The sequence below is a fragment of the Pantherophis guttatus genome, chromosome 5, assembly GCF_059756535.1.
Source record: "Pantherophis guttatus breed Tessera chromosome 5, ASM5975653v1, whole genome shotgun sequence".
NCBI classification, from domain to species: domain Eukaryota; kingdom Metazoa; phylum Chordata; class Lepidosauria; order Squamata; family Colubridae; genus Pantherophis; species Pantherophis guttatus.
In genome coordinates, this window is record NC_142067.1 from 37397861 (window position 1) to 37422448 (window position 24588).

Here is a 24588-nt window from a genome sequence, read left to right on the forward strand (position 1 = left end):
ATCTGTTTTAATATCCATTTTACATTAATTAGTTTTGAGTATTCTCCTGCAGTGCTACGTGGATATATTATGACTTTCTCTGGAAAAGTAGAGTAGACATATACAGTGGTGGGCTGCAATCGGTTTGGTGAGCACGTGCTTTGCACACGGGTGCATGCTTTGCACACAGGTGCATGCTTTGCACACACAGGTGCGCTTGCGTGCAGCGTTCAGAATACAGCAATTTGAAGCTCAGCTGCTTACCTTCTAAGGCAGCCCCACTAAATAGAATCAGCTGTGCCGTGAAAATCAACTGAGCCAGAAAGAAGGAAATATAGGACAGGGCAGAGCACATGCGGGTGGGTGGGGTCTGCTGATCGTTGGAACAACTGGTTTGCCCGAACTGGTCCGAACCGGGTGAATCCCACCCTTGGACATATACGCATACACTTATATGGAAAGACTTTCTGCATTTACTGAAGAATATTAAATACAAATTGTACTTCCTATTAGTTTTCCTTAAATCACAATGGGCAATATAGGGAGAAAGGGGAAGAATTGCTGCAGGTGATTATAGATTTAATATTTTTACTGTTTCCATGGGTATCCACGTATTGCAAAAGATCTTAAAAATCTAGAGAGACTTTGAACATTGAGCATACAAATAGTTAAAACATTGATAATCCATGGAGAAAACAATTAAACATTTATAACAATAAGCCTATTTGATTTAAGTTAATTTAACCAAATACTTCAATACTGTTATTAGAATGTTCATCTAGAATTAGAAACAAACTATCCTAGCATCCTACTATCTTGCATGATCTACTAAGTAAATGTACTGCGGTTAAATTAATGGAATCAATTAATCATTGTTCTTTTAAATCACATCAGTTTGTATAAATGGGTTGAAATGATAAAGGCAGGAAGTTGTGAATTTTGTAAAAAATTATTTCCATTTCCTGACCTAGATCTGGAGACAAATTATTGTCAATGTCATTCTGGGTATACCACATTTTTATTTGCAAAAGTGGAACACAAACTCAGAACAAATATTTTTCATTGATGTGTTTTAGAACTCTGTCAGTAAAACTGTTCAGAATTTGCATCATATGTCAAAGGTATTTAAAATCTCTGTCACAAGACGTATTTCACTTGACTTCTCTGCTATATGGGCTTGCTACATGCCAAAAGATTCTAGAACATTTTGTATCAGCTTCCTAGCTCCAGGATGATGTATACTACTGCATAACTCCATGTATGCAGTAGTATACATCAAACATGCAAATGAAAGTTCTGCAACATTTCATTATATTAGCTGACATTTTAAAAAAAAATTCTCTAATTTTTTATAAAAAGGTGAAATACAAAATAAATGAAAAAAGTATGTAAAGAACATACATAAAAAAGTCTATCGTTACAAAAAAAAATCCAGAAAAGATGAAGCTGTTCCTGGCATCTCATTTCCAAAGAACTGGTTCAGAAAAATATGTACAAAAATGATTTCAAATAATCAAGTTCAAAACAAATATCTTTTGAAAGCAAAAGGAAAAATAGTCAAATTGTTATCCCATGAATGCCAGAATAAGCAAACGTTTTAGAATTAAATGATAAAGTAAATTAAGTAAAAAGAGTCCAAGTCTTCAGATGCAATTGCTTGCTATCTTTCCTCTCTGTGAATGGTAAGGCAGAGAATCACACACTCTCTCTCAAGAAAATTATGCAGGCTTGTTTTGAAAAGATTGGATTTCTACAAGCAAACTGTTCTTCCATTCCACAACTGCTACAAATCTTTGAGGTTCTGCCCTGCCCTCTTAAATAGGAAAGTATTCTCTGTTTCCATATTCTGATCATGACATTTACAAATTTAGGCATGCAGAAACCTTGGGTTATATTTTCCTCTCAGGGCAGAGCCAGTGATATTTCAGCACAATATATTTTAGGCACATATATTAGGATAGAATAGGATAGGATAGGATAGGATAGGATAGGATAGGACGGGACGGGACGGGACGGGACGGGACGGGACGGGACAGGACAGGATAGATAGGGTAGGGAAGGGAAGGGTAGGGTAGAACAGGACAGGACAGGACAAGTCAAAATAGCATCATAAGGCTGGAAGGGACCATGGAAATCTTTTAATCCAATCAACTACTAGTCCAACTATTTTTGCAGAACTGCTTCTTAATGCAGCCATTTACAAACCAGTAAAAGCTGCTATTTTTACAGAAGAACTTCTTTTCACCTCTTGGAGAGATTAACCACTCTCATATAATGTGCAAGATTTCAAAACACCAAAAGCAAAACTTGGCTAGCAATCAACTCTGTACATTTCATACACTTTGGAATTTGTTCGTTTTTTCAAACTGGTAAAGCAGAAGTTTTTCTCAGCATTTTTGTTGGACTCTGGGTGCCAAAGTTCATGAGAAATTTGCACTCGTTTTGGCTTCTTTTCTATGTATGTTTGTTTCAAAGCAAATAGCAACAGATATGAACATGAATCACGTCAGTTAAGAAAACATACCTAGGGCATGATTCCTTTTAGGGCACAAATAAAATTCAGGGCCATTTTATGTTGTTGTTGGCCTTGAAATAAACTATAAATTTGCAGCTTTATATTAAAGTAAAAAAGCTTAAAATAGAGGAATGGCATGTTTCTAGTCTGTGGTTTTCCTCCCGAGCATTGCCCTGAGTAGTTTCCATTTTTAGAAGACTAGCAAGTCATGGGAAATATCCTCCCACTTGTAACAGCAGAACGACTCTATCAGGTTTCAAAAAAAATGTCTTTCATTTCATTCATAGTAATTTGATGTCAATTTATAGCTGATAATACATTTGAGTGTTCCTTTGGAGAGCTATCTTCAAATTTTAGCAAGGAGTTGTAGATTTCTGAATTATTTGCTGTCACCTAGTGGGTAGATGGAATTTTGCAGCCTGAATCTGAATCTATCTACTGGAATAGAATAGAATAGAATAGAATAGAATAGAATAGAATAGAATAGAATAGAATAGAGCCTTGGTGGCGCAGTGGACTAAAGTGCTGTTAAAGTAGCACTTAGCTGCCAGCTGCCTGCAATTACTGCGCATTCAAATCTCACCAGGCTCAGGGTTGACTCAGCCTTCCATCCTTCCGAGGTAGGTAAAATGAGGACCCGAATTGTGGGGGCAATAAGCTGACTTTATATAAAAAAAGAACACCACTTTGGGGGGGGGGCAAAAGCCTACTAAGCAGGTATATACAAAAGTATGAAGGCTATTGGTTAACGCAGTGTAAGACGCCCTGAGTCTCCGGAGAAGGGCAGCATATAAATCAAACCAATAGAATAGAATAGAATAGAATAGAATAGAATAGAATAGAATAGAATAGAATAGAATAGAATAGAATAGAATAGAATAGAAAACAGAGTTCAAAGGAACCTTGGAGGACTTTTAGTCCAGCCATCCACCCCCTCAGGTAGGAAACCCTATACCCGTGATGGCGAACCTATGGCACACGTGCCACAGGTGGCACATGTAGCCATATCAGTGGACACGTCAGCTCAGCTCTGGTGGCCAGCTGATTTTCAAGCCTTCTGGATCCACCAGAAGTAGGGAAACAGGCTGTTTCCTGCCTCCGGAGGACCTGGGGGGATGGAGAAGGCCCGTTTTTTTTTTCTCATCTGGCTCCAGATCCTCTCTGTGCATCTGGGGAGGGTGAAAACAGCCTTTCCCACTCTCTCGGAGGCCCTCCGGAGGTCTGAAACGGCCCATTTCCCAACTCCCAGTGGGACAGGAAGTGACATTTTTTGCTGTCCCCAGCCTCCAGAGACTCATAGAGAGGCACACCTTGGTCAAACTGCTGCATAGCGCTTTCTAGAGGCTGCCCTTGAAAACTAGTCCAAAATATAGTGTGTGGGCAGTAATAGGCATTTTGTGGTATGCCCATGTGACTTACTTAAGGTGACCAGACGTCCCGCTTTTGGCGGGACAGTCCCGATTTTTAGCAATTTGTCCCGCGTCCCGCGGTGTTTCAAAAAAGTCCTGATTTTTCATTCTGCCTCCTGAGTCCCGCTGCCTCTTGAGCTCCAGCTGATGGCTAGAAGAAAAAAAAACTGTTTAAACTCTTGCCCTGGGCTTCAAAGGGCCGCCCTACAGGCAATCAGTGTAAAGAGTTCCTGAAGCAGTTTTTTTTCCCCCTAGCTAAGCTGCAGAAACGAAACCGAAACCAGGATCTTTGGTGCAACATGACAAAATGAGGCAGAGAGAGATTTATTTTTATTTTTATTTTTCCTCCCCAAAAAAGGTAGGTGAAAAACTGCAAACAATGGGAAATTTAGGAGGAGAGTTCAAGATTTTAAAACACAAAAGAAAAAAAAGCTGTATTTAACTAGGGAATTGTAATAATTGAGATACTATTAATTGTATATTGTGTTGAAAGCAGAAATGGTTAAGTTGTGGTTCAGAGGAATATATGGGGGAAATTATTTGGTTTATTATTATTGGTAAATATAATTAATTGATTTGTAAGAAATTGGATTGCATGGAAATAATTGGAATATTCATGTTCATATTGATTAATATACAAAAAAGATAGTTTTATAACTAATTGATTTATATTAAAATGTTGAATTTGTATTAAACAACTGTATTACATAATTACATAATTAAACAATGTGAGGATGGATATAAAAATAGATGACAATGGAAAGGGGTATAATATAGAATAGAAGGAAAAAATTGAATTTGATTAAGATTAGAGATGAGGATGAAGGGTAATATTGTTTTTTTTAAAAAATAGATGAGGAATAAATATGGCAAAAAGGAAATATAGAAATTGTAAATTTAATTGAAATGACTAAACACTGTTTAAATTTATGAACCCACCAAATACTCTGTTCAAAGAAAATACATTGTATGTTTGTATGTGTGTTTCTAATAATTGCTATTTATTCATATTTGTTCTCTTTTATTCTTTAAAGTTTAACAATTCATTCTTAATCTTAATATCTTTATATTTGCTTGGGGTTGGCTTTCTTCCCTTTCATCTTTTTTATTGTACAGCAATCTTTCTCCTCAAACCTACCACCACTCTCTTTTCTTTCCTTCTTACTTTTTCTTCCCCCCACCCTCTTTTTCTCCTCCCTACTTCCTCTTCCTTTCTCCTTCTCCTCCTCTCTTCCTCCCTCTCTTACCCTCACTCCTACTCTAATTTCCATTCCTTCATCCCTCTCTATTGCTGTATTTTTTAATGCATATGGACTACTTAGAGGGCTGAAAAAGTTATTTTTGACTGGTCCTCACACTTTTGACCAGTCCTCGAACTTACGACTGTCCTCACATTTTACATTTTTGCCCTATCTTGTCATCATGGTGAAGAGAAGCAGTTGTGAAATGAGTGACATGGTTGTTAAGAATGCTGCATGGGCATAAATGTGAGGATGGTCATAAGTGTGAGGACCAGTCAAAAGTGCGAGGACCTGTCAGAAATGACTTTTTTCAGCCCTCTGGTTAGTCCTTTTGTGCATATGGACTACTCAGAGGGCTGAAAAAGTTATTTTTGACTGGTCCTCACACTTTTGACCAGCCCTCGAACTTACGACTGTCCTCACATTTTACATTTTTGCCCTATCTTGTCATCATGGTGAAGAGAAGCAGTTGTGAAATGAGTGACATGGTTGTTAAGAATGCTGCACGGGCATAAATGTGAGGATGGTCATAAGTGTGAGGACCAGTCAAAAGTGTGAGGACCTGTCAGAAATGACTTTTCAGCCCTCTGAGTAGTCCCTATACACATAGCCATGGCCACCCGGTCACATGACCAGCTAGCCATGCCCACCCAGTCACATGGCCTCCAAGCCACGCCCACACAATAAGTCACGCCCACAATGGTGTCCTTCTTACCAATGTTAAAATCTGTTCACCTTACCCTATACACATAGCCATGGCCACCCGGTCACATACCAGCTAGCCACGCCCACCCAGTCACGTGACCAGCTAGCCACGCCCACAAAATAAGCCACGCCCACAATATCCCTCTTTACCAATGTTAAAATCTGGTCACCTTAGACTTACTGCTGTCAGCTTTGGAAGCCATATTAGCAACAGAAGCTTCCATGCTGCCACCTTCTTGTGTGTGGAAAAGTAGGAAGGGAGATTTAGTAGATGGAATGCAGTTAGACAAAATAGCATTCTTCTTTTCGGTGAAGGTCATGACAGTCCTGCATCTGAAGAAGGAATGGTTGGAGTGATATCTTGAGATGGGACGGATGGTGATTGGACAATGTGATTGGTGCAGGGGATGGATTTGGGGATTTTGATTTACAGAGGGAAAATCCAGAACTCTCAGATTCGGGTTTCCCCAGATGTGCCAGTATACCTACTCTAATAAATGGAACTTTGAGAAAATGCTTGCCTCGGTGGTTTTAATTGGAGTTGGGGTTTTCTGGAACGCTGACAACTGCTTCAAAAAAACTATAGTGGTTAACAGTTAGCTTCTGGATGCAATTCAAGATACCTATAAGCCTTTCATAGCATAGGGGCAGTTATTTGAGGGATTGCCAGTCTCTGACAGTTTCCCCCCATTTAGTACAATTGAGTAGAATGAATGTGCTTTGGGTATCATTTATTGGGACCCAGGAAGTTTATCTTCTCTATGGTGATGTCTGTCTTCAGGACTAGCATCACCTGAGAGACCTTCAAGCTCCCATCCTGATGACATTGAATCATTGAAAACCTCCCTATTCTCCCAGCCCTTGAATAAACTAATAGTTGAAACCCTGTGGTACATTTTGTTCACTATATACAGTTTGTCTTTTGAACACTTATGATCTGGTATCTCTGAGTATATTGTTTTGTGTCAAATGTAAGCCCCTTAGAATCATGCTTCTTTACCATAGTGCAGCTGGATTTATGTGTTGCAAATCATAGCACAATATGGTTATTTAAGACTTGTTTGTGATGATGGACTGAAGTTTTCATGCATTGGAGCTGATATTTTGTTGCTTAGTGGATTCCATAAAGCAAGGCTAGGTGGTAGTAAAGTTCTTTCTCTAAGGCAGGGCCGCAGCCTGTTTGGAACTGGGCCATTGAGAAGTGGGATGGAGTGCACGTGTCCACACGCAGCTCAACTTGCATGCGCTGCGTGAGTGGTGGGCTGGTTCCCTCTCTCCCCCAGTTGGGTCACCAAGCTGCATAGGTTGGGGACCACTGCTCTAAGACCTCTTGAAAGAAGGACCTACTTACCCTCACCAGCAATGCCAATATTGATTTTGTTTGTTTCTTTGTTGATTTATGAAGACACTATTGAATCATTGCTAAGTTTCAAAAATATACAGATTATATCTACGTAAAATTATATGGGAAATATATGAGAAAACATTGTCTCTCCAATACAAAGGTGTGATTTTGTATTGAAACCCAAAATTATTTTAAGAGGACATATAAGTGGACAATTTACTTGATGTCAACTATTGGCCTCTGTGATCCAGAATACCTATGGAATGATGTGAACAATGTAAACATTTTGGAAATTTCAGATGTGGGGCAAGGGTAAAGTAAAAACATATTTCTTTCCTGAAGCTTCAGTGCTGCAGACAGTGTTTTTAAACAGTTTCTCTAAAAAAAAGCTGCCACAGTAAACTGTAAATTCAATTGTAGGCTGAAATAAAAACCAAGAAACTCTTGTATTGCCATTGACATGAAATAAGTGCCATTACACTGTAATTACATGTACACAGAGAGCTTATGCACCAGAGACAAATTGTGTGTCTAATCACACTTGGCCAATAAAGTATTGTATTGTATTGTGTTGTGTTGTGTTGTGTGTTGTGTTGTGTTGTGTTGTGTTGTGTTGTATTCTATTCTATTCTATTCTGTTCTGTTCTGTTCTGTTCTGTTCTGTTCTGTTCTGTTCTGTTCTGTTCTATTCTATTCTCCAGTAGAGGAAGAATGATAGGCACAGATTTCTGAGAAGAAATTCCCAAGTGGGTGAGTAATACACATTTCTAGTAGACAAGACCATCTGCAACAGGTTTTACCACCAAATGATATGTGTTTCTGGATGTCATGATACAAGCTCTGTCCTTATACACACATGAAACATGTTATACAATTATTCCATGTATACAATCATATCCATATTTTAACATATCACCAGTTACATCATCAAACCTTCAGCCTTACTATTTTCAGCATTTTTATGTTTTTATTAGGTGCTAATATTATAGTATATATTTAATTCCACGCTTCAACATATTTTATGGATTGGGGGGAAATAAAACTGCATGAGGAAGAGACAAGAAAGGCCAGAAGACAAATGTAGAAGAGAAAAGAGAAAGAGGGCAGGGAAAAAAGTTCTCTGGGTTTAGAGTGAATGATTGCATAGTAATAAAGAGGTTAAGAAGACATTTACAGTCCCGTATAAGAGCACTCAAGGATAAGCATGTAGAGTCTAAAGATAAAAGAGATTTTCCATTTATGGGCTCCACAAAATCTGTCTTAGATCCTTAGTCACAGGGAACCAGAAACAGGTTTTCTCTTTAATAACTATATTTTCTTTAAATTCATCTGCCTCTATTTTTCAAATTTCCCCTTCTTGAAATTCACAAGTTGTTATTTTGGTAGAGAAAAGTTTCCTCTTTCTTTTGGGTACATAAATACCTTTACTACATAAAGCAGAAGATCATTCAGTTAGGAATGATCTATTAGGAAACATGTGAGGGTGTGCTATATTCCTAATTGGCTTGTTGGTTTCTCCTTCATGTCTTGTTCGTAGCATAAAAAGTGAATTCAATGAACACTTGGCTGCATGATCAAGGTTTTTTGTGTTCTCATGGTCAGTTTCCTGAGGCTGTAGAAGCATTTGCTGATTTTATGTCCTTATTATATACCCATGTTTCCCCGAAAATAAGACCGGGACTTATTTTCTTTTGGGCCCCAAAATAAGCACTAGGGCTTACTCTTGGGGGTGTCTTATTTTTTTCTCCCATGTACAGGAGTTCTACTTCTTCTGCTTCCTTGCAGTGGGAAAGGAGGCCATGTGGTGCACCAGTGCTGCCATGAGATAAGGGAGTAGAGCTGTCCCACGCACCCTGCCATCCATGCCCCAACACCTGCCTCAGCTCAGGGCCGCAGCACCAGTACACTGTTTGGTCTCCTGCTTCATTGCAGTCGCAAGCAAGCAGAAGAAGAGGGCCAACCATCATGTTGCCTCCTGATGCACATGGCTGCCAGTGCCACTGCCATGAGACAGGTGTCAGAGCATGGAGGGCCTGGCTGCAAGGGCCCTGAGGTAAGCCAGTGCAGGGTGAGTGGGGCAGTTCCCCCCCACCTCGCCTCGTGATTGCGGCTCCACAAGCATCCAGATGGAGTGGGCTCCCAGCCGGCTGTGCAGGCTCTTAAATTGAGCTTATTTTGGGGGTAGAGTTTTATTAGATAAAAAAAACCTGCTGGGCTTATTTTTGGGCTAGGTCTTATTTTCAGGGAAACAGATAACTTCAATAATGAAAAATATTTAATTAATAAATGCAGAATATTTTTATAGTAAGCTTAATAGAGACAAACCTGTATCTTTTGCTAGTTATCCACCTCAACTTTAATCCACACTTAAACTAAACTATATTTCACACATTAAAAGTAGTAAAACTGGCAACAAACACAAAACTTAGTTGAGATGGATCAAATGTTACCTTGCCACAGAATTCTCTAGAAAAAAATTGCATGTATTTATGTGTAAATATTTATACATAACAGCATTATATAACAGTTTGTTTATTGACTGACAAATTATTCTATTCTATTCTATTCTATTCTATTCTATTCTATTCTATTCTAGTCTAGTCTAGTCTAATCTAGTCTAGTCTAGTCTAGTCTAGTCTATTCTCCAGTAGAGGAAGAGCCAAATACTAAAGTTTGTGTCAGATTAAGATGAAACTCAAAAAGTCCTATAACTATAGGGAATGAGTTTTATGTTTAGGGTAAGGCAAGCTAAAGATAGGTTCCATAAGCGGCAGAAGCCAACCTTCACTTGAATTATGACAAATGAATGAAAGAAAAGTTAATAAAAATAGTTTCCATGAAATCAATATATATGATGGGTGTACCTGGAAGACTTTGCAGTAAGTTATTGAGGGTTCTAAACAATAAAATCATAGAATTGAAGTGCTGGAAGGGAATATATTTTTCATCAACAGAAACAGCCACAATATATTTGATAAACCCAATTTTGCTTTAAATTCTCCAAGAGACTGTTATTTCTAAAGCCATCTGCTTACTATTTAAAAGCACTAATAATTTTTTCTTGTAATTTGAAAACGTATGTTCATCAATATGGCAGATCTTTAAACTAGATTCTTGGATTTATATAAATATGAGATATCATCTGGACAAGGTCATAGTGAGATGTCAATTCTATGAACTTTAGGTGTAATTCAAGAATGTTTGCTATTACATACATAATTATATATGGTTTTTAGAGGATGGTAGATCGGGGAAGAGTAGCTTAGCATTATGATGACATAAACATTTATTGGCTGAAGTTAAATAGTGACATAACTGATTATCGGGTAATTTTGACATGAAGGGACTAGGTTTTTTCCCCTGCAGATTATAACAAGCATCGTATTCCTATGCTGTTATTTCCACCAAAAATTCTAACTGAACTCATTTATATGCAGTTTCACTTCCTTTTATGAACTGCACAGCCCCCTCTTATCTGTGAAAAACACACTTTCCTCTGTAGTGTGTCTGTTTTGGTGATGTTTCCTGTTTTTCTTAGTATTACATTTTTCAATTCAAAGAGAGAGTAATTCATTCAATTATTGTTCTTGTCCTTTCAGTTAGTCTGCATTCTTAGTGATGTTACGTGCTCTTTACATTTTATTTTACTTTTGGGGGCATATTGATTGCCTTCCAAAGTAGCAAGAGATAGACTATAATCCTTCTGTCAAAGTAAATCTGACTAAATCTGATGACCTTACTATCATTAGACAAATATTAACTAAGGTCAACATATTTTGGGAATAATGAACTTGGCATCAGTACTACTAATTTTCAGACTCACTTTTTAAATAGTCACATCCACTTCCTGCTTCAATATTAGTAACTTTTATGAGTAAGAACGGTATCACTCCCAGTCACTTCCTAGAATTTGAGGGGTCAATTGCTTTGAACATCAACTTGGAAAATCAAAATACTGATTTAATTAATCATTAGAGATATAAAAATGCCCCATTAAATAGATTAAATATCCATCTAGGCCAGCATCCTGTTTGCTATTGTATGGCCAACTTTATCTCTGGAAGCCTAATGCCTAGACGTAGACATTTCCTCCGGTTGTTCTTAGCAGATGGTAATCAAAGAAAGCATGTGGCTTCCATCACAAGTTCCTTTTAGCCATCAAAGCTATATTAGAATATAATGGACAAAAGACAGTAAAAGCATGGGTTATAATAGAGAATCTCATCTGATCTCAATATCTCTGAATAACCAGAAATTGTATGTTACATTAAGCCATAGTTTGTCTATCCCTGGTTATTCAATAAATTATATTTTTTGGAAGATCACATTAGAATAGCTTCTGCAACACCAGGTAGTTGTTGAGCTTCCCCAATAATTACACGATGAACTGAAAATGCAGTAAAAATTAATAGAAGTTTTAATTCCTTAGACAACTCATTGATTTTTTGTTAAGCAATCGATATCTATTTCTAATTTTTATAGAATACAGATAAAGCATTCATCTATATCTTCTGAAAAAACAGCTCAGTAATAAACTGCTCATGAAATCAAAAATGTCATGGATCTGATCAGAGAGAGTAATTTTTTTTTTATTAAGGGCCATATTCCTAATGAAGCAAAGAATGGATGAAGAACCTATAGATTATATCAAAGTTTCTAGTAAATTCAAAGATATTAATAAAAGTGTAAGTCACAAATTAATTGCTATATACATGAAAATAGCAATTAGTTTGTGACTTATATTTTTATAAATATCTTCGAAGTTACCAGAAACCTTGATATAATCTGTAATAAGCAAATGCTGCCACCTTACAAAAATAGGTGTAGAAGTTGGTGTAGAATGTAGTATTGCAGGCTAACTAACTGCTCACTGCCAGGAGTTCGATTCTGACTGGCTCAAGGTGATTCAATCTTCCATCCTTTTGGGATCAGTAAAATGAGGGCCCAGATTGTTGGGGGCAATATGCTGACTCTGTAAACCACTTAGAGAGGGCTTTAAAGCACTATGAAGCAGTATATAAGTCTAAGTGCTATAGCTATTATATGACCATTTTGCTATATTGTTATAGCATAGAAACCCCTTCATGTGGATACTCCCTTGTCATGTGTTCTGTTAAGATTCAGAACTATGCTGTAGGTATACCACCAGAGAGTATATGAGAACGGTCACTCAAACTATATAGGTCTCAACTAAGAAGCCAGACTAAGAGTATCCACAAACCCATTAATCATGAGGAGACAACAGAAAAGGAATCCCATAATGGATTGGTTATCACCCGGGTTTACAAGGACCATGGCAGTTACTGTCCCAGGGCAACTGTTGAGAAATTAGTTACAGGGTTGGAGAAAGACCTAGAGACCTACTCTGCAAAAAACTTACAATACAATTCTATGGGAAGGGTCTCAAACATGCCAGATACGGTACCCCAAAACAGGACAACAGGAATCCCAATTGCTGAGTCAGCAAATGTCTGGTTATACAGAGATACATCAGATAGCCACATGGAAATAGAGAGAGCAATTGCATAAAAAATGTGATTCACTTTAACTATGCATTATCTGGCAAGTAAATAATATTTTTTTCCCCACAAGAATGTTCCAAATAGAAACGGTATAAGTGGTGTTTGTGGATAAGCTTGATAAGCCATACTAGAGAACATAAAACAATGAATGATGTCCACTTTTAGTTCTTCAGTCTAATGATGGCATATTCTGTCAATTGAGTTTCTTCAGGGGTCTTGGTTCCCTGAAAAAGTTCTCCATGGCTCAATGTTGCATAAATAACTGAGTCCTCTTTATATTCTGGTAACCCTTCTTTGAACTTCATGGAACTTAGACTGGTTCTAGATGCCTTCTGGTAATTGTCTTGATTCTCATTGGGAACTTGAAACAAACAAGGCATGGAATCTTCATTGAAGATGGCTTTCTCATCTGAGAAATGAGCCGTGCTATCATTGCAGTGTTGAGTGTTCTTATAGCAATTATCAGCAAACATCACAATAACAAGAAATAGAAAATATAATAGATAAGTATAGTTAGTTGTCAGCAAACAAAAGAGCAATTACCAAACAATTTAATTATCAAGTATGATGTTAATTTTAAACACAGAAACAACATTTCTATAGAATTGAACATCCTACTAAGGAAATGTGTGAAAATAGAAAACTGTTATTCTCTTATTCTTTCCTTCTGCCAACATCATTCCATTTTCCTAATATTGAAATTGCAAACACTCTGATAGTGCAAATCTGTTTATGCAGTTCAGCATGATGTAATGTGCACTGGTGGCATGTTATAAATCATTAGAAAGATAATATTTAGTAAACTATTGACTCAAAGGCTGAATCATCTTAAACCATACATGAATGGAAAAAATCAATCATTGTACAAATGATAACATTCTGGAAGTAAAGCCTTTATTTTCATATTATATATATTCTGGAGAACTAAGCTAGAACTAAGGAGAACTAAGACAGAACTAACTTAAAACTAAGGAGAAATTTCATAACGATGAGAGCAATCAACCAATGGAACAACTTGCCTTCAGAAGTTGTGGATGCTCCATCACTGGAGGTTTTCAAAAAGAGATTGGACAATAATTTATCTGAAACGGTATAGGGTCTTCTGCCTGAGCAGGGGGTTGGACTAGAATACTCACAACTCTATTATTCTATGAATAACCAGTTTGGTTTAATGGTTAAGGCACCAGGCTAGAAAGCAAGAAACAGGCCAGGCCAGAAAGCAAGAACTACAGGGGTAGGAGAAAGAATAAGGCAGTTAGTAAAATATGAATTAAACCCAAAAAAGGAAGAGAGTGTGAAAAAAGAAACTTAAGGTGACACCACCTTAACTTTCTTTCATATAACTGTCTCATGTCCAAGATTTTGTTACTGTAGTCTATAACAATAAAGTAAAATCCATGTTTTTTTGTGAAATCTATTTCCCAACCTGGCCTACATTGAAAGGATGATATGAGAAGATTGTAAGAGGAAAAACATTATTATTTGTATTAAGTATTTGGAGGTGAGACAGGAAAGTGTGATATTCAATGAAATTTTCCAATGTAGGTGATTCATTTTTCTTTTCCTCCAGTTCATCAGCATCCTAAGACTAATGAACAAAAGATTGGTTTTCCTGCTGATATCTCTTTATTATAAAAAATGTTATTTAGCTACATCTGCAATGGCATATATAGGAAAAGATGAGAATAAAAAATTAAAGACATGTTAATAATAAAACATACCCTGTTATTTCCACTTTCTGGGTTTTTTACTTTCTGGGCGTTTTTTACTGAGAAGGAAAAGACAGCATGTTGTTAAAATAACCTTACATTGTTCATAAATATATTTTCTCATAAAGGAAACATCTCAGTATCTTTTTAAATAAATCAAAACTGTTTCTGAAATAAAGGTTGTTGATTTTAAATGCTAATGTCCTTTTCTCTTCATAGAATCAGATATTAATATTTTAAATCAACAACCTTTACTTAAGAGTTTCATAAGCCTCAACTAAGTAGCCTAATTAATACTTCCAAAAGCATACAAAATAAATTAAAAGATGATTTGAAAGCAAAAGGCAGAGATTGGAAAATCTCTGATTATGGAACGCACTGAGGATTGAAAGAATGAAAATTATTTATATAACATACCTTGATGCCTCCTTGTGAAATACAGCCATCCAAAGCAGCCAACAATGAGGAACAGAGTGCCAAGAGATGATATGGAATAAATCATAATCAACATCTTGTTCTTTTCAAGTAGTTTCTGATCTTCTGTAGTATTTGTAGTACTTGGAAACACTGTTGAGTTACTGTGATCTATTCAGACAGTGTATTTAAAATTTTATTAACACTCAAAGCAATAGCAGCATGGTTTTTAATAAAGGCGCTTTGTAGCCGCTTAGTTCAAAGGAGTTCCAGGATGCACTGTAGATGTAATAGTATCAATAAATCTAAAATGTCAGAGAGGTTATGTGAAAGGAATAAATTGCAGGTTGAAAGAAAATGTGTCAGTAAAGGTCTCAGTGTTGGGGATGGGGTTTTATAAGTATTCCTATTTACCAGCATTATTTCCCATGTGAGAAAAAGTCTCCAAAGCTGTTAATAGGTCTCGATTTCCCCCACCCAATTCAGTCTTCACAATTATTTTTAAGCTTTTAAATATTAAGACACAAGTCTATATCAATGGAGATTTTCAGTCATACAGGTAATGGTTGTCCCAAAGGTGCTTTTTCAAAAGGTAATTGGACTTTGTTTGAAGATGTTTCACTTTTCACTTTTGGGACACCAGACTATAAATCATTCAGTTTTACGTCTTGTGGCAATTTGCAATGTGTTTGCTTGGCTCTGATGTTCAGTACTGTGTGAATACAGCTATTATGGTTATAACTGTAACCTTTTTAGGCTTATTATGGTTATGAACATGGTCAAATATCACTAATATACTGTATTTTAATGTCCAAGCCCATGCAATGTTCCAGTTCGAGTAAATCTGGCCTTGAAGAGAAAAAAAATACTGAGTTCAATCAGGAAAGCAGTTTGAAGATTGAACATAAGGAATTGAAACTTTGCATTTCTTACTAAATAACACAAACATTTGGGGATATGATAACTAGTTTGCTGTAGTGGTCAAAACACTAAGCTGGAAACTGTGATTCCGTGAATTCTAATCTGGCCCTAGGCACATAGACAATTGGGTGACCTTGGGCCGGCCCCTCTCTGTCAATCCTAGAAGCAGACAATGGCAAACGATTTCCAAAATCTTGCCAAGAAAACTGCCGAGACTTATTCAGGCAGTCAACAGAAGTCAATACTGACTTGAAGGTACAACACACACACCGGGAAAGGGTGGGGAGGAGAGAGAAGTTGTAATTGTTGGAAGATGGAAAACAACAAATCAGCCCTTAAATTAAACTCAGTAAATATATTTTTGACTGCTATTACAACAACAAAGTTGGAACTAATTTGTTCTGCTTTGCAAAAAAAAAAAACATGAGAGCAGGTACTAGAAACATCCTCTATCATGTTAGTGATGAATGCTAAGGTGTGATATTGAAAAAGTTTAGTAATCCAGATAATTTAACAAAACCCATGCAGGATGCTATGGAAAAATGAACTTTTTCAAGTAGTCTGCTCCTTGTAAGATATAGTTATTCCTCCAAATTGTGCTTGGAAGTGGACTGAATGAAGTTTTTACATTTTCTATAACTAGTCTCTGGACCAGTTGAAGTTTCTAGATACCTTTCAAAGGTAGCTCATATTATGTTTCAAAATTATATAATTGGAGCATTTATTACCCAGAAGTAACGTACCATGGAACAGACATAGTACTCTACTACTTTTTAACTGTGCGAATACAGATTTGGCAATCTAAAAAACTGGACATTCACATTCAGGCCTATACCTAAATTGTGAACCAGAACGTGATCTCACCCTCAACAGAATAAATTTCTATTCTCTGATCATCTTGTTCCAAGAGTAGCTTTGTTGGTTTTATTTTAAGCTTAAATTTATTACCCTTATCTGGTCTGTTAACTACATTAGTCACTTATTTAGAATGAAAACGTAGATTTTTTTAAAATAAAAAGATTAAAAAATAGTTTTTATTAGTATAGCATAGATAATCATATTGTTGATGATAATGTTGATTTTTTTGAGCAAAATAACATAAAAAGAGAGTCATTAGTTGATAATATCAGCAAATTGAATGAATTATTAATATTTTAGTGTCTGTCTCTTCCCAACTTCATAACTTGTCCTACTCCCAAGGCATTATGCTGAACTATGTTGTGCGAAGATGGGTAGTGCGAGAGCTTTAAATGATAAACCGAATAAGTACTGCCTGAAAACTTACCTTGAACAATTAATTCTACAACATGACTTGCAAGTTTATTTTTTCTTACTGTTGCTTCACAACGATATTGCCCACTGTCATTTTTATGAACTGATTGAAAATTCAAAGCAAACGTCTTTTCACTTATCCATGAAATGGACCGTTCTTTTTCAGGATACAAAATATGGAACTTCTCTTCACTCTTGTTCAGCATATACCAGTTCATTATAGGCTTTTTGATGCAGTAGGTCACCGGGCACTCTAGAATGGCTGAGTCACCAAGATTTCTATAGTATTTTGTACCTCTTTCAATAGTAATGGTGGTGCAGTTATCATCCTCAGAATCTGAGAGAGAAAAGCAAGATGGGAAATTATGTTTTGCATAACGTATGTATCTCAGTAGTAGCAATGTATGCAATATCTAACAGACATCTTTTATCACTTTCTGTGGGGGATTTTTTTTTTCCTTTCACAAGTTAATTTTTTTTGTAAGTCTTATTTAAATGTCAGGAACACATAGGCTTTTGAACATGATGATAATAAGCATCTGACTTCAGTGACCAGTGAACATATTTAGAATTATGCAAAGTTGTCAAAGGGTTTATATTGGCTTTGGGACTACTAGTTTGTTCACAATAAAAAGTGATACCATTACTGAGTGGTCAGAAACAGAAGCCAGGTATGAAAGTTAGAAGATCAAAGGGTTAAGGACCCAAATTTATGAACAGTCTTCTTGACAGATAAATCAACTTCCCTATCATTAGAACATCTAATGAGGCTTCTGTTCCCTTAGACGATATAGGAACCCAATAGCAACAAGTAAATTTAAAGTCCCCAGGCCCTCACAGACATTGAGAAAAGCCCAGGCCTATTCCAGTTTAAGACTCTCAATTATCATTACTCACCACCTCTAAAATAACAGATGGAAAAGTTTGCTTCTTAAAAAAACAAACAACTAATTTAAAGTCAACTTTTCTACATGAGAACCAAGTCAAATAATTCCTTTTCTTCATCCTCCTGTTTGACTTTAAAGGTCACTTTTCTAAATAAATGCCAAAAGCTGATAGTGTAGCCGTTACTGAAAAAAGCAGAAATGATTAAAAAGTCATTGCAAATACTTGAAGGCTGAATTAAAATAAGGTGTCTGAAGTTTGAGAATTGGAACCCATCAGTGCCTTATATCAGAGTTCCCCAACCTTCCCAGTTTTGCAAATTGTGGGGGGGGGGGGTGACAGGATGGTTCTACGAGAGTGGCTGGCAAGCGCATGCAGCTCCATTTGCATGAGTGGCGTGCACATCCACCACTCACACAAATGGAGTGTGCGTGTACATGCTTGAAGTTTCCATGGCCTGGTTGCAAACAGCTCACAGCTCAGTAGTGGGCCGCGGTCCAGAGGTTGGGACTCCTGACTTATATAACTTTTGGGAGATGTAGAAAAAGAAATTACAATAGGTGAAATAGGACTTTTGATGGTTTATTTGGGCTAGAAACAGTGTAGGTTTAAAGTAGAAACAATTCATGTTTTCAAACTTCGGAGTTATTTCTTTGGATGTGTAAAAGTATTATTGAAATTTGCAAGGGGAAAGCCTAATAATTCTCTTTTGACATTTCATATGAAGCTTGCAAACTTTTTGATAAATATATAAATAGTCTGTGAAACTGTAAATTTGGATTCTTGTTCTTTTTTTTCCCCATTCTAGTGCTATATTTAAAAAATTCTTCCTGTTTTGGCCTAATTGCTGGTGTGATATGTTTGTAGTGATTATGGTATGGATATATACATTAACAGAAGTAACTATCAACCATTAATCAATAATCTTAATACTGGGGGGGCAAGGACAGTGGTGGAATGAGAGATAATCAAAATAAGTGGATGTAATTTATTGGTGCACAAAACTTACACCAAGGGAAAAAAATTGAGGGGGAAAGAAACAAGAGCCTAAATTTGTATTGCAGATAAGGATGTTAGAAAGGGACAAATATGAGTAGGTAAGAACTGAGAGAAAAATTCAACTTCCCTTTCCAGGATTTAGAAATAAGTTCTCCTCTTACCATTTTAATTCCTCATGTGTAGTATGTCAACTCATTTGAAACAACTAACCTTTGTTCTTTTCATGTGGACAAGAAAAACAGAAGTTAAAGGAGAAGTGGAAGCCCCCCCAAAAACCATATTTTAAGGGGAAGCAAAATTCCTCTGATCAAGACAGAGAAAACACTCATATGCAGGCTAGGCCAGGGATTCTCAACTCTTTTGTACATAATTCCCTACAATGATAAATATATTTGTCTGCTTTTCCCATCAGAATTCATTTCTACTGCTGGCCTGAAACCAGGTTCTCACAAGGCTCCAGCAATGGTAGATTAACATTTGAATACTCTCTTCCCAAGAACCAGATCTAGAGCAGGGGTGGAATTTGACTGGTTCGGACCGGATTGTGTGTACCGGTAGTGGCAACTTGAAGTCGTTTGCCGAACCGGTAAAAACCACCCCTGGTTGGTCCCTCCCACCCCCACCCGCTTGCCCGCTTGCCACTCACCCCTTCCGCTCTGTGTGTATGCCCGAGAAGGAGGAGAAGACCTGGCTGAACTTTTCTTCCTCCCTTCGCAGCAAAGGGAAGGGAGCCTGCTTGGAAGGGAGCTGCGGCAGCCTGCCTGTCCCTTTAAGATATTCGACCCACAGGAGGTAGGGGGGACCATAAAGGGAGCAGCAGCTCTGCTGTGAATGGAGGCTTCTCACTGCCACAGCATTCAACATTAAATGCTGCAGCAGAAAGAATCTGAAATTTTCTCCCTCCATTCACAGTGGAGCTGCTGCAGCCTGTACCTTTAAGGTGCCCCCAGAAGGGAGGAAGCCAGGGAGGGACCATAAAGGGAGCAGCAGCTCCGCTGTGAATGGAGGTTTCTCTTTGCCACAGCAGTCAACATGGCTGCTTCTCTCCTCCTTTTCGGGCTCATACACACAGAGCAAACATGAGAAGGAGATGAAAAGCAGACAGGCTGAACACTAGAAGACTTGGTTGAACTTTTCTGTCGGTTCTGTGGGCGTGGCTTGGTGGGGTGATGCTGTCCCACCTTGCCGTGAGTGACGTCAAGTTGGCCATTGCCACTCAGTCACATGACCCCCACCAAACCACGCCCACAGAACCAGTATGAAAAAAAACTGAATGTCACCCCTGATCTAGAGGTCCACATTGCCTGGCTGACAGCAGTGTGTATATCTGGGAACGATGAAGACAGACTGGTGGGATAAACCCATGTGGAAAGCAAGAGAAGCTGATATTAAAATATCTGGAACCTAGCAGTCTGCTATGCCAATAAAGCAACTATTCAAAAGACCCACTTTGGTAAAGTGGTTAAGGTGTTGGCCGAGAAACCAGGAAATTGTGAGTTACTGCATAGTCTTGCCTTAGACAGAAAAACCGGTTGGGTAGCTTTGGGCCAGGCTCTCATTCTCAGCCCAACCCTCCTCAGAGAGTTGTTTTTGAGGGGGAATAGGAAGAAGAAGGGGTATTAGTTATATTTTCCACCTTGAATTATATATTAAAAAGTGGGATAAAATCTACTAATTATTATTTTGTCATTAAAAATTCTCTTCCTAGATCCCCCTTGCCTTCCAATTCACATCTCATCCCAGGCCAGCCATTTGGCTTTACAACCATGCCCAAATTTTCTCAATAAGTTTTGGATCTCCAGGCTAAGTCAAGATTAGGACCAACCATAATACATTTTTAAAAACAAGGCAAGTTGAAATCACCATAGATGGTATTACCGTTCCCTTTGATACTCTATTCCAGGGGTGTCAAACTCACTTCATCATAATGGTGTCACGTGACATATCAGGACTTTCCCCCCCTTCACTAAACCAGGAATGGGTGTGGCCAGTGCATGACACATCCAGCCTGTGGGCCTGGAGTTTGACAGCCCTGTCTATTCCAAATTCCCAGATGTTAGGAAGAAGGTGTAAACTAGGGTTGTGCAAAGTATCCCCAAGTGGTTTTTCACAGTGAATATTAATGGGCACTTAAACTTAAATCTATAAACTTGTTTTTCATAACATACATTTCATGTTTGCTTCGATCGTCTCTATTTTTGTAGTATTTATACATGTGCATATATGTGTATGTATGAATACACACACACACAAAATGCAATAAACACATTTTTGCATTTTTGAAAATATATATATACATTTACTGTTTTTGCACATTTCACAAATTAAAATCCAAACTGCTTTTTTATCCATTGGCTCATGTTAAAATCTGTTAAACATTTGCTGACAAAATGCACTTGTTTGTAGTTAAATTAAAAGAACTGGCCTGCACAAACCTGTTTTATAGGAAGCTACATTCTAATCAGACTTAGAAAATATACATATAATTGTTTATCTATACTATTCAATCACATAAACACAAAGAGTACAATTGAAAAATATACTGTGTTGCTTTTTTGTCCTGCGAAAGTTAACAACTTGGTCATAAATATGTTTAACAGAATTAGAATTTTAATAAGATATGGATGAAGAGTACTAAGCTCATATCATGCTTCATATATTCATCTAAATAGAGCTGTAGTTTTCCCACACAAGTCCTTATGCAGCATCTAGAAAGAGAATTCATGCACATATTGCTATTATTTTGAAGAAGATCTTTCTTAGTAGTGTCCCTTACCATGTGTCAATGAGTTGTCCACCATCAGCATCAACAAGAGAAGCAGTAGTACAACGTTGCCTATGTACATGGCCTGGACTTCTCCTCACTTCAGGGTCATTGTGAAAATGGAAGGGAATCTGTGGAACAGATATATTGTCTTTAGCATCATTGGACATTCTTAAGTCATCTCTGAGTGCTCACAAGCAGTGAGATCATGAGAAGTGAAAGAAAGAAGTGGGTGGAAAAGAGCTTTATCTCACACAAAGCAGATTTTTTTTTCAGCCCAGATCATCCTGCAGTAGAATTGCTGCTCTTGGTTTCCAAACACAACCTTACTGTTTTGCTATCTTTTAGCATCTTTTCCACCTTGTAAGAGGAACCACTGAAGAATAAAAGGAAGCAAACCCAAATCAAAGTAGTATCAGTGTAGTTTCAGATAACTGTTTAAAGATATTTTAAAATGTAAAGCTAAAATGGTTTTAAAAATTGCTACAATACTTTGTTCAGATGTACCATTTGTTAAAACTTCATTTCAGTAGATTTAATATAAACTGTGCTGGTCCATGCCAACAAAATTGCAGCTAAAAGGAGGATCTGAAAAACAAGGCAGGTGTATCAGCATCTTCCAAACCCTCCATTAAAACCAAAGTGAGAATTGATCATGCTTGGTGATCCAGAAATATTGACAAACATTTGTAAGAGAGAAATTTGTCTATACATTTGATTACCTGAACAGATTGGATGATGAAATTAATTTTTGATGCTGTGCTGTGGTCCCACTGGAAAATGTATTAACATACCACCTGGTGCACACATTATATAAACCCATTATTTCTTTAATCATGGTTTATTAAACAAAACACAATAAACATGCAAACCTACAAATCATGGTTTTGAAATCACATTATGGATTAGCATATTGCATGAAGCTAGGCCACAGAAAATAAACACAATGGTTCAACGAGCTATAGTAAGACTCTTAAGAATTATTTTTAAATAACCTTCCTTTTGGTCTTCTCAGTAGTTTTGGGAATTGAAACATTTGGGAGGTAGCAAACCTAACTACAATTAATAAAGTTAAAATTTCACAACTTACTGTTGCTCAGGAATCAGCATGTGCCCATGTTCTTCATCTATTCTTCAATATATCAGAGGACGTTTTGGAAACTTGCACAGAAAGAAAGAAAACTGAGGAAGGAACTAGATGCCCACAGACAATCCTGATCTTTTAATCACAGTTGATTAAAAGTTGAGGTTCAGAGGTATTACATCAAGATTATGTTAAGCAAAAAGGAGACTTTCAAACAGAACGAGCAAACGTTTCTGAGCATTGTGTTCAAGGTTTGTGGTTTTATGATTGAAAAAAAAAATAATAAGCAAATGAGACAAGATCAGAAGATATTTCTACTGGGTTTTTCCATACAACAAGCCTTATTTTCCAAAACTTCTGAATTCAGCATGACAAATCCAATATGAAATGTGCAAAAAAGAAACATGGGCTGTATCAACTACTTTAAGATCTATTCAGATATTAGAATGCTATTAATGAGGGCATGTTTAGACGTTTCCAAATCTAGCACTCAGAACGAACTGTCAGCCAGCTGTTGCTTACCCTCTCTGAACTCTACCTGAATTCAGTGTGATCAGCAATCAGTGCTTTCTTCCTGGCCATTAACAGGATATATAATTCTACCTTGGCTGTTCCATGCTTAAACACACATCAAAAATAAAATAACAGCTGTTGTTTTGTCACGATAGTAGACCTCCATTGTCTTTCAAGCTACTAATGCTGGCATGTTGGTAATTCTGCATTCAGGCTCTTTTACCTTAATTATATCAACCTGTTGCTAGCAACTATACAGTACAGTCAGAAATTCATCAAATGGGGACATAAACACACCAAGCACAAGGCAGTAGTATATTGTATAGTTCCGTGCCCATGAATATGTCACTTGTACAGGAATCAATTAAAACAATTTGTAATTGCAAGCCTCCACTGCACTATTAGTCATTTCATTGATTCACTGCGTCAGAATTTCCACATGGAAGGCCCTCAGTTAAAAGGGCTAATGACAAAAAAAAAAAAAAAAGCCTTCTGTCTTCTAAATATTTTTTTTCTCTAGATGGTACCACCTTCTTCCAATAAAAATCTCAACTCTAATTTGATTTAATATCACCAAAATGAAAGTTATGAGCCCTTCATCTTTGTAGATTTTTAAGAAGAAACTGGAAAACATTTGCTCATGGATAGTTTAAGGGATTTTACTGTACATTGCAGCAGGTTGGCATAGATGATTCTCTTCCAACTTTTCAATCCCAAGATTCTATTATTACAAATAAAATCTGTCTGCATGGCATTATGAGGATACAAATAAGCTATGGAAAATGGCTTTTACCATCAATAACTCTAGATATATACTTAAATACGAAGCTGTTGAGATGTCTTGCCTAAAAGTTTCAAAGGAGGAAAGTGAAAAGGCAACTATAAGGGAAAAAAAAAACTATTCCAAAATTGAAAGAATAGATGCTCTCCTTTGGCGTTTTTATGTATGTTGCCAATTACATACAAGAGTAATTTTTTATTACAGATATTCTTTTATTCCTGTCTATTACTAAAACTTTTCTCCAGGAAGAGCAAATGGTTAAAGTTTATCTGTATATTGAGAGTAAAATGATGAGGTTAGAAACTATAGAAATGACAGAAAAGAATACAGGGTTTGAACATGGATGAACGCAAAGGACCAAAATTTTATTTGCATTTTTTAAAAAAAGAGTTAAGAAACTGCTGCAGCTACACAACCTGCATTGGTTGCCAGTCGGTCTCCAATTGCAATTCAAGATGTGGTTATTAATTATAAAGTCCTGCGACATTAGTCCTCTCAAGGGAACTGACAAGCTATATAAACTATTGTCA

At 37.0% G+C, this 24588-nt stretch overlaps 1 protein-coding gene across 2 annotated transcripts; it reads right to left on the reverse strand.

Moving 5' to 3' along the window:
• Window positions 1-11588: 11588 nt before the first annotated feature.
• Window positions 11589-22853, reverse strand: LOC117663358 (B- and T-lymphocyte attenuator). 2 transcript variants are annotated; one of them, XM_034413475.3, is made up of 6 exons: window positions 22771-22853; window positions 21693-21811; window positions 17046-17369; window positions 14843-15010; window positions 14438-14484; window positions 11589-13165 (listed from the first exon to the last, which is right to left on the reverse strand). In XM_034413475.3, exons 2-6 carry the CDS (start codon window positions 21760-21762, stop codon window positions 12878-12880), a joined length of 897 nt encoding a protein of 298 aa, XP_034269366.1. In that variant the 5' UTR covers window positions 21763-21811; window positions 22771-22853; the 3' UTR covers window positions 11589-12877. The 2 variants fall into 2 exon arrangements, with proteins under 2 accessions (XP_034269366.1, XP_087751072.1); XM_087894946.1 differs by lacking the exon at window positions 22771-22853 and having other exon boundaries at window positions 21693-21860.
• Between the last annotated feature and the right edge of the window lie 1735 nt (window positions 22854-24588).

Bases quoted from the DNA above. Each gene is read 5' to 3' on its own strand.
- LOC117663358 (XM_034413475.3), bottom strand. From the start codon at position 21,762: ATGTACATAGGCAACGTTGTACTACTGCTTCTCTTGTTGATGCTGATG. The intron at 17,370-21,692 runs GTAAGGGACACT...TTTCTCTCTCAG, and splicing joins GGACAACTCATTGACACATG to ATTCTGAGGATGATAACTGC. The intron at 14,485-14,842 runs GTATGTTATATA...TTTCCTTCTCAG, and splicing joins TTTCACAAGGAGGCATCAAG to TAAAAAACGCCCAGAAAGTA.